The sequence below is a fragment of the Leptodactylus fuscus genome, chromosome 2 (assembly GCF_031893055.1).
Source record: "Leptodactylus fuscus isolate aLepFus1 chromosome 2, aLepFus1.hap2, whole genome shotgun sequence".
NCBI classification, from domain to species: domain Eukaryota; kingdom Metazoa; phylum Chordata; class Amphibia; order Anura; family Leptodactylidae; genus Leptodactylus; species Leptodactylus fuscus.
In genome coordinates this window covers 63,967,403-63,985,235 of record NC_134266.1, presented here as the reverse complement: position 1 = coordinate 63,985,235, position 17,833 = coordinate 63,967,403, and the positions used below count along the sequence as shown (strand labels likewise).

At 38.9% G+C, this 17,833-nt stretch overlaps 1 protein-coding gene across 1 annotated transcript in view; it reads left to right on the top strand.

Annotated features, from left to right (window-relative positions):
* The window catches only part of PITPNM3 (PITPNM family member 3), a 425,437-nt gene that overhangs the window by 280,981 nt on the left and 126,623 nt on the right, over positions 1-17,833 (top strand). The window contains exon 5 of the mRNA XM_075263884.1: positions 422-657. Within this exon, the coding sequence (XP_075119985.1) occupies positions 422-657 (236 nt within the window). The remainder of the gene's footprint in view (positions 1-421; positions 658-17,833) is intronic.

Sequence of the window (17,833 nt, the reverse complement as noted above, 5' to 3'; positions counted from 1 at the left end):
TTTGGAGTGTGGAAGGAAACCCACACAAACCCAAGCAGAACATACAAACTCCTTTCAGATGTTGTCCTTGGCAGGATTTGATCCCAGGACTCCAGTGCTAACCACTGAGCCACCATGCTGCCAATGTAATCTGTAAATAAAAAGAACAAACATTACAAAATGAATAGCTAAACACTACTGAATTATTAGCTCAGACCTGAAACTGGGTCAGATCCATCACACGGCACATTGCACACTGACAGTAGGGGCCATAAGATTTCTCCAAGCTTTTCTTCAACGTGATGGAGGGAACGGGAGACCGCACTGCATTTACTGTTTTTCTGATCAAATATGGCTAAATCTGCAACGTAGTCTTTGAAGCAGATGTGAACACAGCCTAACAGTCTCTAAAATCTAATTCTTTGCTCTTCTTTCCCATTAGGATGTGCTCTCACAAAACAGCTGTAAGACACATGTCCTTGCTCTTGTCCTTCATGGTGGCAGTATACTAGACACAGGAGGAGGGGATACCAACAGCAAGATGGCCGATGTCAACACCTTCAGCTCTGTTTTTGAGAAGGTGACCAGAGCTCACTTTCCAGCAGCTCTTGGACACATCTTGGTTAAACTGGTCCCTTGTCCTGCAATATGTTCCGAAGCCTTCTCCCTGGTTTACAAGTAAGAATTGAAATCCACGTATAATAGTATAACATAGGATATATTAATTCAGATGTTAGAATTACATAGCCAAAAATGAAGATAAGAAAATGACTTGCATTTGTATTTATTATTATTTTTAGGCCTCGTTCACATGGGGCATAGGACCTCGTATTTTGGTCTATTTCTGATGCGGGAAGCCGTGTTAGAATAGGACCAAAATATGCCTGCTGCGACTGTTGTGGCTTCCGACAGTCGCAGCTTACCGCTGCGGAGTAGGCCCAAATGAATGAGCCTAGTCCGGAGGGTGCTGTTGCAAGGCGGACGCCAGGGCTGACTCAGCCGCGGAATCCACCTGAAGAAAGGACAGCTTGCTTCTTTTTCCTGTGAGTCGGAACATACCGCTTACGGAAAAAGGAAGCTAGCGGTCTACATAGACCTCTACTGTGAGGGGGCGGATTCTGTCAATGAGCCCTTATTATTATTATTATTATTATTATTATTATTATTTTATGCATTTGTCTTTTGACTAGTGATCATTCATATAGTTTTGTTCCAGAATTTTCTGTGTTTGGATCTTCCTCGTCTGCCGTCTCTACCAAGCATAATATTCCTTTAAAGTAATTTGGGTTTTTTCATAAAATGTCCAAAATCTGATACTTTAATCTGGTTATTTCAGCTGTATGTTGCCTGATTTTTGTAAAGAGTTTTGTTTTTCTTCCTTTTCATGATCTCTAAAACCTAATGACTGAGTTCACATTGGGGGGATTTCACAAATATATAACAGGTTATGGTCTCTAGATTTTAAGAACACATTGAGCCAGGGTTTTTATACTGACTGCCAGATTGGAGTCGGGAAGGAATTTTTTCCCCTGAAATAGGGCAATTGGCATGAGCCTCATGGGGGTTTTTTTTGCCTTCCCCTGGATCAACACTGTAGGGGATTGTTGTAGGGTTATAGGTTGGACTTGATGGATTGATGTCTTTATCCAACCTCATCAACTATGTAACTATCTAAGACCAGCATTTAGCATGTCAGTTTTGATAATCCCTGCACCACCAGTGGATAAACATTGTCATTTTAGACAAGACGCACTCCTTATCATAAATCGGGCATATCCTTTGGTGAGTCCATATACTGAAATGTGATAAGACCTCATTATGATTTCAAGCATAAAAGTTAAAAAGTCAACATTTTTGTGCAAGACCCTGCTCCAGAATTGTGTAAATTGTTCAAAAACTTAATTTTATTTTTAAAGTAAAGACGAAACCTCACTCTAATGGTAAAGACACTTATTGCATCCCCTAGTGGTTGGGCTTATAACTGCAGAGTATAGGACAGTTAGTAGGTCAGCATTTTTAGGATTTGAAGCAAACACAAGCCCATATTGAGTTGATGCAAAGTTTTCAGCGGTTTCTACACGGATAAGGATTATGTTGGCAGCAATGACTTCAGACTGTGTCACTGTACAACAGCGTGTCAATGACCCAGATAACTACTTGTTTACAGTGACAATAAGAAAGTTGTTCTTTGGTCTCGGTTAGACAGAAGTCCCAATTAGAGCGGCAGAATAATAGCAGTGACATGAAGTGATGCCTATTACTGACTCGCCACTGTAAACTTTGCAAACTCGAGTTCTTTCATAGAACATCTAATTATTGCTAAGAATATATGTGGCTATGAACACTTGTATACTATAGCTTACTGTATGTGTAGCTATGCATTTAATGGGGTGTGCCAGTCCTTTATGACATATTCATAGGAGATCTATACCTATCTTAAATGGGATCTACCACCTCTCTGAACATATCCAGCTGTCCCTGCCAGGCTACAGAGCACTAGTAATATCACTGCTCAGAATAACATGTACTGTACCGGAAGTCTTGTGTTCTTCAGGTTTGGAAGTCCAGTGCTTTTTGAAGAGACTCCATGTTAGCATAGCCTTCAATGCACACAGTTGAAACTTTGCCTTGCATAGCAAGTCTCAATGCGGCAAACCTATTAAAAGAAAAGATAGAGCCCTATAGAGTTACAGTTTGAAGAAATGGACCATAAATCAGTATTCAGTTCTGTTTCCATTGTATAACTAGTGTCCAAAAGCTTTCCACACTTCACACAGCGCTAAGAGCAGTTCCAATAAGCAAAGGAGCCGGGCTCCCTTTTGAATATTACAAAGCGCCTTGCTTTTCCATTTTGCTTCCTAATCACATGCTGTGCTTCAAAGTGAAAAAGCCGTCGAGTTTTCTGCTTCTCAGAATATGAATGTACATTTTAGTGTTTCCTGATAAATGGGTCCTATTGTCATTTCCCTAAATAGGTTTTAACTTATCACTTTGCTATGCATGTAAGCCACAATAGAAGCACATAGTGCATGCAAAACCCATGATTACTATGAAATATACAGCTTTCATTTTGGCGTTCATGGATTAAAAATCACAACCGTTTCTTTTTTTGGTGCATTTGAACTTCAACCCCCTCTAGACACTGCATCAACTTACAGAGGTGTAATAATAATGTATCTGCATTAGCAAATAATCACATCAGATCAGTACTACATTATCTAGAATGGTGCGGGACAGCTCCTATTATCTAGCAATAAAATTCTGCTGATTGCTCTCAACTGCAATAAAGGATGAAAAGACAATAGCTTTACAAAACATACTGGAATACATTGTAATACATACATGTTTAGATGAATATGGTTGACTCATAGCCTTAGGTATCTAATAGATCTCATCTGACTTGTTTAATCTAGGCTTCTTTCCATTGGAAAACAGATACGTGCTCCATAAAGTAACATCTCAATTGCTGTTTGCATCACTGCTATAAATAATATGCCTGGAAATATATATTCTACTAGCATTATAAATTCCATTAATTGTTTGGTTTTTAAGGCTAAATATATATGATCGGTATAGATAGATTGACAAAATTAACCCCATAATACGGGGGTTGTGGTTACTTGCTGCTTGGGAAAGGGGTGCGACATTAATGTGTTGCAAAATCATGGCAGCAAAATAATGCGGCTTATACAATCCAGGCTCCTATTGAAATCAATGGGAGCGTATATGGTGCGCAAAGTCTCACACGCCGTATACGTGCCACATCACGCGGCACGTTACTCCGTGTGAATGGACCCTTACATAGTAGTCATGTAAATGAATGGCTGTCCATGTCATGAAGGCTCGATCAAGTTTGCCAAAACACAAGTCTCTTATATAGAGGGGAACATCTGAGTTGTCTTCAATCCACCCTTTTAAAGGCTAGGCATATTTTGTAAAAGCATATATTTTTTTTAATTTTTCCATTGCAGTTTTTTGGGTTAGAGCATTTTTTGCTCTCTTGAGAGCTAAAAAAAAAAAAAAAAAAAAATATAAGGCTAAGGCCACATGTTGCTGGAATGCAGAGAATGGCCTTGGTGTTTTAGGGGGCATTCACATGGAGGAAGTTGGCGCTGATTCTGGCACGGACTCCGCACTGAAAAAAAATCCCTCCCATTGACTTCAATGGGTTCTGTTTTCCACGTGGAACCTATTGAAATCAATGGAAAAAAAGCCTCCCATTCTTCCATGTGAATGCCCCCTTAAAGGTCCAGCAAAATTTTAATTGTGATTTTCATCCACACACAGAAAAACACAGGAGAAATTCTGAATGTGAAGCGCACACGCGAAGTTAATCTGCACATTTTTGAAGGACACGGCATGTTAAATTTGCCTGTGGAAATGCTGAATTTTTCCCCTAGACTTATATGGGGTTGGGAAGGTACATATTAAAAACTCAGTGGAAAGGCAGTGAAAAATGCCAAACATTTTTTCGGCACTTTTTTCTGCTATTTTTTATCTGCATTTCTGCAACATGTGACTTTAGTTTTAAGGGTTTCTCTGGGACTTGTATATTGAGGACCTATCTTTTTATTTTGGGTAGCAGTAAAAGCCCTATTCTCCTGATCAGTGGGTGTCTGAGTGATCAGGCCCCCACCAATCTGCTATGATGGAAAAATCCCTTCAATGTCTATATCATATATCATACAGGATTTTTTTCTCTATACCAGTTAGTTCTTTTGCTTCATATTTTCTTGAGACTGTGTACTTACAAAATATATCTGATCAAGTAAATTGGTAACTTCAACAACTTGGGGCACCTTACCAGTAAGCCTTGGGTTTATGAAGCCCCGGGCTCAACTGCAACCTGGCACTTTTTTGCTACTTCTTGCAGACAATATCTTTTAGCAGAGAATAGTGAAAGTAAAGGCTATCCTGTCTGTACTAAGACATGTCGGATTATCTACTGTCCTTTTGGTAATAACATACATCACTTACAGACATTGCTACATTTTCTGTAGACGAGGAGGCTAAGATACTGTTAAACATAGTATTGGACTGAGTTTCTTAGGATTTAAACACAGTGGATCAGGTGAGCATGTATCAATTCTCTGAAACAATCTGTAGGGAGTCTCATATTCTGTACTCCAAACATAAAAACCACATGTTGTTTACCTGTATGGCCTCCAGTGAACTGGAAGGAATCGCCATACAAAACCGGAACCCCCACAGTTTCCTCACACTCTATCATTAAGATAAGTGGGTTCTTTAACCACCAGGAATTTTCCAGCACCTATCATTAGAAAGCTGTATTTTAACACAGCAATTGGTCTTTGTCAGAAAATAATAAACCACATGACATATGAGTTGATGTGGAGCAGATTTGCCAAGAATAACCTTTACGGGGTAAGATATGCTTATAGTTCATGTCTTCAGAAAATATACAGAATTTTATCGAGTTCATTGCCACTTGCCAACAATGAGGACACCAGTAGTTTGATCCTTGCCCAAAGCATGGACAAATGACCAAATGGAAACATACGGATCTTACTTTGGATATATAGGGGAGAATTTATCAATCCTTGCACTGCGGAATTCTGGTGTAAGAGAAGTTGCAATTGAGACTTTTTAGGCTAAGGCTCCACATTGTGGAAATGCACCCTTTTTTGTTGCAGATTTTGTTGCATTTTTTTTTAGCCCAAGCCAGGAATGGATTGAACATAAGTTAGAAGTATAAGAGCTTTCTATATATTTCCCATTCCTTTTGTAGCCGTTCTTGGCTTTGGCTCAAAAAACCACAACAAATTCTTCAACAAAAAAGCTGCGTTTCTGCAACGAGGGGTCTCAGCCTTAAGGTGATTTTTGTGTAACACATTAAAAAATTTTGTATTTTTACAACAATCACTCCACTTTTGATAAGTTGGTGGCATATTGGGTTAGGGGTGTGGTGAAGCAGTCTAACTGTTTTTTTCACCAGACTTATCAAATGCTACTCTTTTAAAAAGGTGCTAAATTGTCCCAATGTGAATTCATTGAGTGGTTCAGATTCATAAAGACTAGAGTTAAAAACATCAGTCTTCCTAACCCCTAAGTTAGTGGAGGGAGTTCCTCATTTCTATCATAGAAGATGTTAAATCAATCAGGGTCCATACCCTCATCCCCTGCACACCTTGCCCTTTTAGGACAGTGGTAAGGGCAGTACAGAAAGCTGGTATACAAGGCATAATAAAATCTGCCCCAGTAACATTTCAGGAAAATAGTGTTAGACTTACAGCAGTCTAGGGATCTAGTTAGGATTCCTTGGCTCTGCCAGTGGGAATCTGTAAAGCCTATTTTACTGTCTAGTTACTCTATAGCTCCTTGTTGTTGTGGAGCCCTTTATGTTGCTGACCAGGGGTGATGCTTAACCCCTGGCAGCCTTTCCTGTGTTGCAGGCTGAAGCTTTTCCTAGCACTTATTCCTCTGCTGTGATTTAGCAGAGGTCTGTTGCAAGGCTTCATTCAGCTTCACCCAGCAGCCTTACACAGGTGCACTCTCCCAGTGAGGTTAACTGGTGAGAGTTTGTTTGCAGTTTGTTCACCTTTGAACCGCTCTACACCTCAGCCAGTGCAGTTAACTGGTGGTTAGCCTTTCAGGCACATGGCTGCCCCTCAGGGGGCCTGTGGACCTCACTGCAGTGTCTTGCAGTCTAGCGGTTCTGTCACGTTAAAAATCATTATATTCATATATATATATATAGACAGAACCGTAACAACACAGTATAATTGGCCTCTATTTCCACCACACTGTATAATGACCCCTTTGTTCTCCCACATATAATATAATGGGCCTCTTATGCATTCACATAATATAATGGACATTTTGCCATTTAGTAACCGATCTTCATGGTAGGCTGAAAACGTGTCACCAATTTTCCACTGTTTTCATTCCGACTATTTTCTAGTCCTCCACTGGTCTCTACTCTCTGGTGATTTTAGCTGTGACCGGAGAATAAGCAGTTATTTCCTGTACATTAATCTCTACTGCCAGGGTTCATCTTGCCAGGAGTCAAGTCCAGCACTGGAACAGCAAACATTACTCACTAGGAAACCAAATCAAGGAATGGACTTATAAAAGTACCATCTGTCCCTTATAGATCCTCTCTCATGTTAACCACACCTGTTCTTTTTTTTCCTTCAAAAACGAAATAAAAAGTCTGATTGTATATCCTTGCCTTATATCTTTGGTAGTAAGCTAATTGATCCTTCTTTAACTCTTAAATCATAACACGAGAAGTTTGGGGAATATATTGTTTAACACCTTATGACCTTATGCGGCTGCCTTCAGCCACAGCCGGTGACTGTCTATAGTACATGAAGCCAAAACCACAACGAGTAAACCAGGCTTTGGATATTTAATAGAAAAACAAGTGTTAATTACATTTCTTTACACTGTTACACCATTACTTCTCCGACTTATTGTAGAATTTCGCTTTTCTTTTTGGGGCCAGCAGGGATTGACTAAAGTATAGAGATGGAAGTTAGCATCAGGAAATTGACTGCATTTTACCCCTAGTGATTTGTTTTAATATCACGCCTCAATAAGCTAATAAATGCATTCACTGAGCCATTCTTTATTGGAGGTGTGAAGTGGGATATCAGTTTGATTTGATGAGCTTAAGTCTTCTTGTTGCTCCCAAGATTACTCAAGGGACAAGGATTTTGAGTAGAAAGAAAAAAAAAAATGCGATACTGGCGCTAGATCAACCTCTATAATTTTGTTGTTGTATTATTTTACTCATAAAAAAATTGCCACATTTGTAAAATAGAATAGACCGAGCCTAAGAATAAAACACTGATTTTCATGAAAAGGAAGAAAAGGATTTTATAGCATTCAGCAAATCAACGCTGGTTCTGAATCGAATCTTTACCTCGAATAGGAGTAGTATTCGAACGAGTCCAAGTATTTCGAATACCGTAGTATTTGTTCAAATACCTACTCGATCGACTACTACTCGCTCATCTCTACTAAGGACAAGTATTATTCATAAGGACAAATATGACAATCGCTCACAGATAAAACAAAATCCCAAACTTAATCCTCTGCAATTGCTCTGCCCTTGTATCCTGGATGGAACGCACACCAGCTACGGGGTATCATTTATCCGGTATAGAATATACCCTGAAAACACAAAATCTCTAAATTTCCAAATGCTTACACAGAAATGGTTAATGGGGAGTGAAGGCATCTTTCTCAGCTTGGCATCTCTGCCATCAGATACAAGCGGTAGCAAAGGACATTGACAAGGTCAGACTTTCCAGAATCACAAACCTGAGTGTCCTCCCTACTATAAGAACTGCCGGTACTACCTTTGGATTAACTGCATGGATACCTTACAGGACATCAGGGGATAAGTGAATCATGCATATAAGTCATGGTGTGTGAACTCTCTAATACTGGTCTGTTCATTAATGCGGCTGTGATTATGTGTCAATGAGGTGGTAGGTGACTTAGAAATTGAATTATTTATTAACACTTTCACCCCCTATTTATAACTACATAGCTCTGTATGAATATGTTAATACTTGCGGTTTTCTCATGGCATTATGTGATGATTGAATCGCAGGTACTGTATAATTGTATAATTGTGGTTTGCTATACTGCACTATGTGTCCCTGGTATCTGGCTTATTGGCTAAAAGATATAACCTGGCAATTGTGTTTGTTAGTATTTGTAAAGAACATTGTGATAAGAATTAGATTTGTTTGTTCGGTTACTGTATATATGGTATAGGTAGTTTATGTCTGTGATTAGAGATGAGCGAACACTATTCAAAACAGCCGTTTCGAAAAGCATGCTCCACCCTTAACCTCCTGCATGCCGGCTACGTCCATTCATTTCTATGGGAGCATGCTATTTGAAATGGCTGTTTCGAATAGCGTTCGCTCATCTCTACTGTGAATATAACAGTCAGTGAAACCTTGAATTCAACCTCATTCAACTACTATAGTACATATGGCATGTAATAATATGTATTTCAAGAAATAAATCAGTTAACAATTTAAAGGGATTCCGTCAGGTTCAATGTATGGCCCAAAACATGTAGGGGCCTGTAAAGGAAGGCAGAGTATATTTTTATGTCCCACTATATGGCATTATTATTATTGGTTTGGGTGACATTAGGGCTTGGTAGAGTCCCTTTAACCCCTACAATATACAGTTTCCCTGTTCTTATTGTAAAGAATCCTCTTCTGTAATGATTTTGACACCTTATTTTCCCTGGATGTAGAGGATGTCTCTTTATTATAGTTACAGTCCTGGGTAAGAAGAGATCATTATACGGATCTCTGAATTAAGCCATATCTAAACATACAATCTAGGACTCCCCTGTCTGTTTTTTTTTTTTTTTAATGGAATAATCGCAGTATTGGTTACCTATAGATTGAGTCTATAAGGCTCAGTATCCTCAGAAAGGCAGCCTGTTTTGAATGATCAAGGTCAAACCTGAATTGTTACTGGAGAAGGATGGAGAGAGATATTTTGGCCATAGTCATCCTATTTGTAATCTCAGGCTCTAGTTATAATTAAAAAAAAAAATAAAAATCGGGGTACTTTTTACATGATTTTTGCTGCAGTTTTTGTGTAGGTTTTGAATTTGAGTGAATTTGATCCTAAGTAAAGTCATTGCTGTATACGTCGTTCCCCATGAAGATCTGTTACTAATACAGGATAAAGTCTGTGGTGAGCTCCATGCAGGAAAATAAATCCCACCCCATGTATGAGACCTGGATAGCACTGGGCAGTACTGTAAAGTGAGCGACTGCTTCACCCCAAGTGTGAAAAGGAGCGCTATCAGAGATCCTTCCTCCCAACCTTGGTCACACTACATAATCTACATCAGACCAAGTTAAGATCACTCTGCACAAAGAACTAAATGATCCTGAAGTCTTCTTTCTTTCTTTTCTTCCTTAGCTGCTATGGACTCCTAGTATTTTTTCTCAGCTTATGTGCATCTCCTTCTGTAATATATTACTGTTTGTTATCCTGTATCTGTACTACCGTGGTGCTGTAACACACTGAAATTTCCTCATGGTGGGACTGTTAAAGTATTATCTTATCTTATCTTAATATTCACTTCAAAAATTAAACTAACAAAAACAAAACAAAAAAAACCCCTGTGTTAGAGCGGCTATTCCGGTCTGGACATGGAGCGACAGCAATCTGTTCCTTTTCAAGCAAAAGGAGTGGAACTGTAGCCCCATCTACTGCATAATGGTAGCACCAGAGTAGCCCAGCACCACCACTATATAGTAGATGGGACTGCAGTTTGGCTTCTATTATTTTAATAGGAGCAGAGCGTCCCATCTACTATGGCAGTTTTTAGTGCCTAGACACTACTGAAGGAGCTGATCTGTGCGTGGTCCAGGTATCAGACCTCCAGAGATTAGATACTGACCCTATTTTACGGATGGGTATTAAACTTGAATTAGGGGTCGTAAAATCCCTTTAATGTTATCTGTCACATGAAATGTACAGCGCAGGAGAGGTGAGCTGATTGACGAATGGTTTTTGAGGGGGAAGATTCAGTATAACTTGTATTACATCAATTTATATCTATGTATGCTCTTTCCCTGGATAAGAATTCATTGCCATCCTTCCCTGTGTGCATGTGCATACAGATACTTAATGGACCACCCACTGGATCTCCAAGCATAGATTAAAATGAATAAAATTCTAAGTTATACTAAACCTTTTCCCACAAAACTATATATCAATCTTCTTAGTTTTTTCTGCTCTATTATATGTTGTCTGCAATCAGATGCCATATTCAAAAAGAAAAAGTGACTGATTCTAAATGTGGTTATGACATCGAAACCATCATGTCCTCTATACATTGTACATCTAATAAGACGCATATTCTAAAGGTACAATTTTAGTTGTTTCCAAAAGGCAACGGGGTAATTTCACAACAATAAATCAGTTGGACTCAGAAGCCAAGCCAATTTTGTACAGCGTCAACCTGAAGAGGCCGCTTTGAATGCAGCTTTTTTCTTATGTATGAATTAGTATGATCAAAGAGCCATCACAAAGAATGGGAACAAGATAGCTTTATTACAGCTTCTATTAACTTTGTTTGGCGTGCTGCTTTTCTACTATTTTCCATCCTGCATGGACATAATAAATTCACATATTTTTTATATGACAGGCAACATAGACCAAAAAGGAAACAGGTGATGTGTGATACATGCGCTAGACTAACATAAATCAGAAAACAATCTACCATATTTTCCGGCGTATAGGACAACTGGGCATATAAGACAACCCCCAACTTTTCCAGTGTAAATATAGAATCTGGGATATACTCGCTGTATAAGGCTACCCCTCTTCTGTGAGTTACATCTTCTTAATGCACTCATACCCCTTAACATACATTACTCTTTAATGCTTTTTTATTTGCTTTCCAGTCCCGAACCATCTTTTCTGCAAAGGTATCCCTGTGTCCAAAAATTCCTGGTCTACTTATAAAATATTTTTCCTGTACAAATGAACGTCAAAATGAAAAGTGCCAAACCGCTGGTTTTTTTTCACTGTTTTGCCTCTGATTTAAATAAATGGTGAACTAAACAACAGATATTCTCCAAAATGGTATAACTAAATCTGGTCCTGCCAGATTGTCCGTGCAAAAAAAAAACGGTTTCCAGGTGGAGAAGCCGCATATGGAAACACCGGCGGTTTGCTTTAAAACCCATTCAAATGAAAGGATTGTAAATCAGACCACTGGCAAGTCATTGCCTGTCCAGTGGACAGTGGTGGTAGTGTTAACCCTCTACCACCACTGTGCCATTGCCACTGTCAAGTTATGTTTCCAAAAAAGAGAGTGATACCTTTTCATGTGAGTACATAGAGCTGTCGTTCCTACATCTCTACATCAGAAAAGCCCTGCAGTAAGTTACGTGCTATGTAAGAGAAGAAGGAACACACAGAAGCCTGACTCAAGATCACATCACTCTTGGAATAATATTCCCATGTGACTGAGGGGAGAAAGCTAAATAATCAAAAACTTCATTTTCATTCTCAGGAAGTACAACAATCCTGTTGGATACTTGCAATGCCACCAAAACCAGAAGCAGTGTTACTTTTACCACCCATATTTTTATTGTTCGCACTTGCACAAGTGTTTCCTCTTCACTCTCCTTATGTCTACCCCCTGCCCTATTTTTTTCCAATCATTTTTTGCTGCACACAGTGAATAATTATTAGCCTAAAAAAAGTTAAAATAATGGAGATTCTTTCTTTTAGATTAGCTGAAGCTGCAGTACTGTGTATGCATATGCACACAATTGCTCATACAGAGTAATGCTTAAATGTTGAATTCTTTTTTCTGATTAACAATAATGCTCCATTACACTGTGTATTTGGTCATCATAGTGTAAAATATAACCCATGAAATTACAAGCTTATTATTTTTTTTAATATTATCGCAGGCTAGACTGTATATCGGATGAACAACAAGAAACTGCTTGTATATAATGGAGTTATTTTCTTTTATATTTGTGTAGGTTAAATCAGCAGTTTGCAGTTATAACAGCTGCATATATTTAATGAAATAATATGATCTCTTGCCGAACTTCCTTTAACAAAATATTTTTCACGAACCAAATTGTCTTATTGGTAAAAAAAAGTATGTTTAAAGAATGTGTATAGAGATGAAACTGCTTTATTGCACAACAGAGACAAAATTAGATTTTTGAAAATGAAAGGAGTAAGAAACTGTCTGTGTCAGCAGCAGAAGCAGAGATTACCCCAGTCACTATGTCTATGAACCAATCCTATCACAATTATATTATAGCACTAACCTGCTTATGTAAAAGCTTGATTCTAAGTTCTCCTGGTCCTCTTTTTTCAGAACTGTGTTAGCCTATGATGCAGTGAGATGAACCATGGATCTATTTGCATGTTTACCATTTACTGCAATTAAAGGCTGATCATAGTGTGTACAAGAGTGTACAAGATTTTACACTCCATATGACATTAGTACTGTAAGGTCCACCTACTACTGTCTATTGGCTGAGAGGCTGTCAGATGTTACTACAACATCACAGAGACTCACAAACAGTGTCTGATTCACTGCACATGTCTCCTCTGTATTTCCTGGCCAAACATGTGGTGATGGCCATTTTCTCATAGCGCAGACTTTTTGTTGTTGGAAGTGAAGCGCCATTTGTACGGTTTTGTTAAAAAAGAGAACAATTTGGAATACTTGAGTTTAATGCAGTTCGCTCATCTCTATATGTAATTCCCATAATGCAAATTTTAAAATTTGTAAGATGTTCTTAAAATGCATCAAGGTTATGCCTCCGTACCTGCTCCAGTCTCCATGGGAATGATTTAGTAGCTGTCAGATCCCTGGCACTATGTGTATTATTGAACAGCGATGTCATTTTATGTATAATACTCATCTGAATATAATGAATAATTCACCTACCAATACTATGCTTACTTAGTTTTCTTCTACACTTCTCCATAGGTTTATTAATTCAGAGAGGAACATTAGCATAAACAAAAGTAAACATATAGAGTTAGATGAAATAACTATTACAAACTGAGTGTAATAAATGGTAATAAGCAAATGTCTGGACAATGGAAGGAAACAAACGCTGAATATACATGATCCATAATAAATGCATTTCCAAACCTGTCATGTCACACAAAGGTAATCAGTAATTCCATTTTATGCTTCACAAATCTTCTCCGCAAGTAATACAGATCTACAATGCAAATACATTTTTCAGGCATTAAAGTTCATTGCGAAATGTTAATTTTGTGTTCTGCATATGGTATCAGTCCTCAAAACATGACCTGTGTGACATGGAAAAAATAAATTTGCTTTTCTCAACACCTGACATGTATGCAGGGGCAAGATCACTATTTTTCCTGTTATATTTTGAGGATACAGATACACAGATTGGTGAAAATCACTATATAATTTATTCTATGAAATCTAAAAGAGGTTTTCTGACACAGGTTATATTATTTATTCGTGCTGTTAGTTGGGCCTGAAATGTAAACGTTCACTCTGAAAAATTCTGCTATAGCCATCTGCTTAAGGACTGCAAATCACATGATTAACAGGTTTATCAGAGTGTCTATAGAAGTCTACTGAGAGGGGGAGAGAGAGAGAAAGCAGCAGAAACACAATTTTGGGATAATAAACAGGAGCTTTATATTATGACCAAAGTATTTTATTCACACCATTACTGGTCAGTACCTTTCTATATATACGTCCTTCATGGTCTTGTGAGAGGTAGTTATGGAGCAGATTCTCCTGTACTTACTGTGTGCGTTGTATGGCAGCTGGTAAAGTGGACATTATTTCACAAGAGAGGCAAGTCTCCCATTAACCAACAGATTATCCATAATTTACTCCAGAAATTGGTATAAATTGGGTTACAGATCTATGTCTGCTCATGTAGATATACTTTTCTACCACATGGAAATCCAAAGCTGTATTCAATTTATTTGTTATGCATGCTGATAAATTTGACTCATTGTGCACCAGTTTGGCTGAGGTTCCCTGTTGCGAAAACGCAGATTTTATTTGTTGCAGCTTTTTTTTGTGGCAGATTTTGTTGCTTTTTTTTTTAGCTAAAGCCAAGAATGGCTACATAAGGAATGGGAAATATTTTACTTTATCTTCTGCGCAATCCACTCCTGGCTTTGGATCAAAATCTGCAACAAAAAAAAGCTGCTTTTCTGCAATGTGCGGCTTCAGCCTAAAAGTGGGATATAAAATGCCAGTCTTGATAAATTCTCCCCACTATGTTCAAATAGAAATCTTGGAGAATAGTTCCTTTTAAGAAATTATAATTTGCAAAACTTATATTAACTGCATATTATGATATGGAAAACATAAGTTGATCATTGATTTGTTGATGCAGATTATGTATATTCGGCTATATAAAGTACTCTCCTTATCTGACAAAATGAAAGATACCATAACAGACCCCATTATAGTCAGAGGGTCCATAGTGGTCAGTTTGTGTCCATCATATGACAGATCCACCTCCATTGAGATTTACGTTTTTCGGTTGCTATAATGAAAATGTGAAAAAGCCTTAAATATATACAGTATAATAAAAATAAGTATAAAAATTCAAATTTTTAAAGAAAAGAAATGTATTTCTTTGCAGAGAAATTGCTGCAGTGAAATGGTACATGACAGTAACCCCTGTGCAGATAATGAGTGGCTTGCACTTCTTATTACGCCTCTTTATAATAGTCATCATTTGCAGTAGACGTAATATAACATGATATTTTCTGACTCAAACGTTGTGTGCCTGACAAATGCCCTACAGGAAGCAGACTGGAAATCTGTACAGGAATTGGCTATATACAGATTTATAGATGGTATCTATGAGCACAAATCTGTCACTTGTTGTTATGGTTTGGGGATCCCTGACCACGGACTGGCCCCGGACTGATAACTTCTCAGTACGGTACAGGAAAAACATATATAAAAACCAACAATAATAAGTACGAGCAGTTTGGACTTCTAGTGTGGATCCTCCTACACCCTGCCTCGCACAACTAGAAGTAGCCGTGGGCCCGACTAACTTGCCTGAAGGGGCACGAGCACAGCCGGAGAAGTAGCTAACCTGCAAAGGGAAATAGAGCCCCTGTCTAGCTTCACGTTTACGAAGGAGAGGCAGATACAGAACAAGCCCCCCACGGATGTCCAGACTTGGACTAACGGTGAACGTGAGTACACAAAAGCATAGGAAGAGAATAAACGTGAAACACAGAATAACTGAACTAAGCAAGGGATAGGGAAAAACAGAACTTAGGATCACACACAAAAAACCCCTACCAAAATTCCAAACTTCCAAACAGAAAAATACCTAGGGCTCGCTGCGCCCGGAACACTATGTCTGGATACAAGCTCAATACTTAGCGAACCAGTCCTGTGTGAACAGGAGCAAGAAACTGGATGGGCCAGGATGCAGATGGAGCAGCTTCAGACAACAGACATTCACTGAGAACAGGAACAGACGTTTAAGACCGGCATCAGATAGCATGTGCAACAACCTTATATAGTAAGGAGAAGGCCTCGCCCATGGCCTGTAAAGTATTCAGCACTGCAGAGAACTTAACCCCTTCAGAGGCCAAGACACACCAGGTACTGATCCATCAGGCCACTCACCACGTGATCCACGCCCGAGTGCCAGAGCAGAAACTGCATGTCTGGTGTGAACATTCCCCTGCCGTGCATCAGGTGGTTCACGCACTGAATGTCGTCCGGACACTCTGCACCTGAACCTAACAGGCCGAGACTGCTGAGACCGGGTCATAACACTTGTCTTTTATAGCGCATACATTCAGCTTAACGTGAATATTCTTCAACTTTTAGTATTTGTTTTAGATTCAAACTTTTATATATTAGTATAATGGTTGAAACTTAGTTTTGATGATACTGAGCTTCAGATCTTCTGCATAGACATTTAAGAAAGGGATTTACAACAACCAAACCCACTCCCCCCGCCCAAAAAAGTCTTGATTTGAAAAGTTTATATTCACCCCTTCTTTCCCCTCCATTCAAATGGTGGCCTCCAGTAGTGTCTGCTGGTCTCCGTTTCTGGCACTCTAGTAATGGCGTGCATGGCTACTCAAGTGACCGTGGCAGCCAAGTACGGACCTCAGCGGTCATGTGCAGTAGTTGATTCATATGATCACTGCAGCGATGACAAGTGTTACCCAGGTTTTATTGCAGTAACGTTCAATAGACTTGAATAGGACAACGCTGCAGTACCCATAATTCTATGAGTACAATGAGTGGGCAATGCAATGCCCAGCATGTAAGCAATACTGGGAGCTGTATACACTGGAAAACAGCTAATCTGTTGGGGTTCCAACAGTAGGACCCCAAACAATCTACAACTGATACATAGTTACATAGTAGATGAGGTTGGATGAAGATATCAGTCCATCAAGTCCAACCAGTAACCCTACAATACCCTACAGTGTTTATCCAGGGGAATGCCTATCAAAGTGAACTTTGTGCCATCTAAAACTATGAAACCTGTTTGTAGATTTTCCATAAATGTTTCATAAAGTTAGATACTTTTAGGCGAAAGCACCATGTAGTGAGCTGCAACCAAAAAGCACTATGGGAAAAAAACACAGCGAAAGCACATTTCTGTACCTACACAGGTGGACAAAATTGTTGGTATCCCTCATTTAATGAAAGAAAAACCCACAGTGGTCACAGAAATAACTTGAATCTGACAAAAGTAATAATAAATAAAAATTCCAAGAAAATGAACAAATGAAAGTCAGACATTGCTTTTTGCTTCAGCAGAATTTTAAAAAAAATAATAATAAAACTCATGGAGCAGGCCTAGACAGAAATGACGGTTCCCTTAACTTAATATTTTGTTGCACAACCTTTTGAGGCAATCTCTGCGATCAAACGATTCCTATAATTGTCAATGAGACTTCTGCACCTCTCAGCAGGTATTTTGGCCACTCCTCATGAGCAAACTGCTCCAGTTGTCTCAAGTTTGAAGGGGGCCTTTTCCAGATGGCATGTTTCGCCTCCTTCCAAAGATACTCAATAAGATTTAGGTCAGGGCTCATAGACGGCCACTTCAGAATAGTCCAATGTTTTCCTCTTACCCATGACCTGCAACTGAGACCAAGCTTTCTGACCCTGGCAACACATTTCTCTCTAGAATCCTTTGATAGTCTTGAGATTTCATTGTACCCTTCACAAATTCAAGACACCCTGTGTCAGATGCAGCAAAGCAACCCTAGAACATAACAGAGTTTCCTCCGTGTTTCACAGTAGGGACAGTGTTCTTCTCAAGACATGCTTCATTATTCCGTCTGTGAACATAGA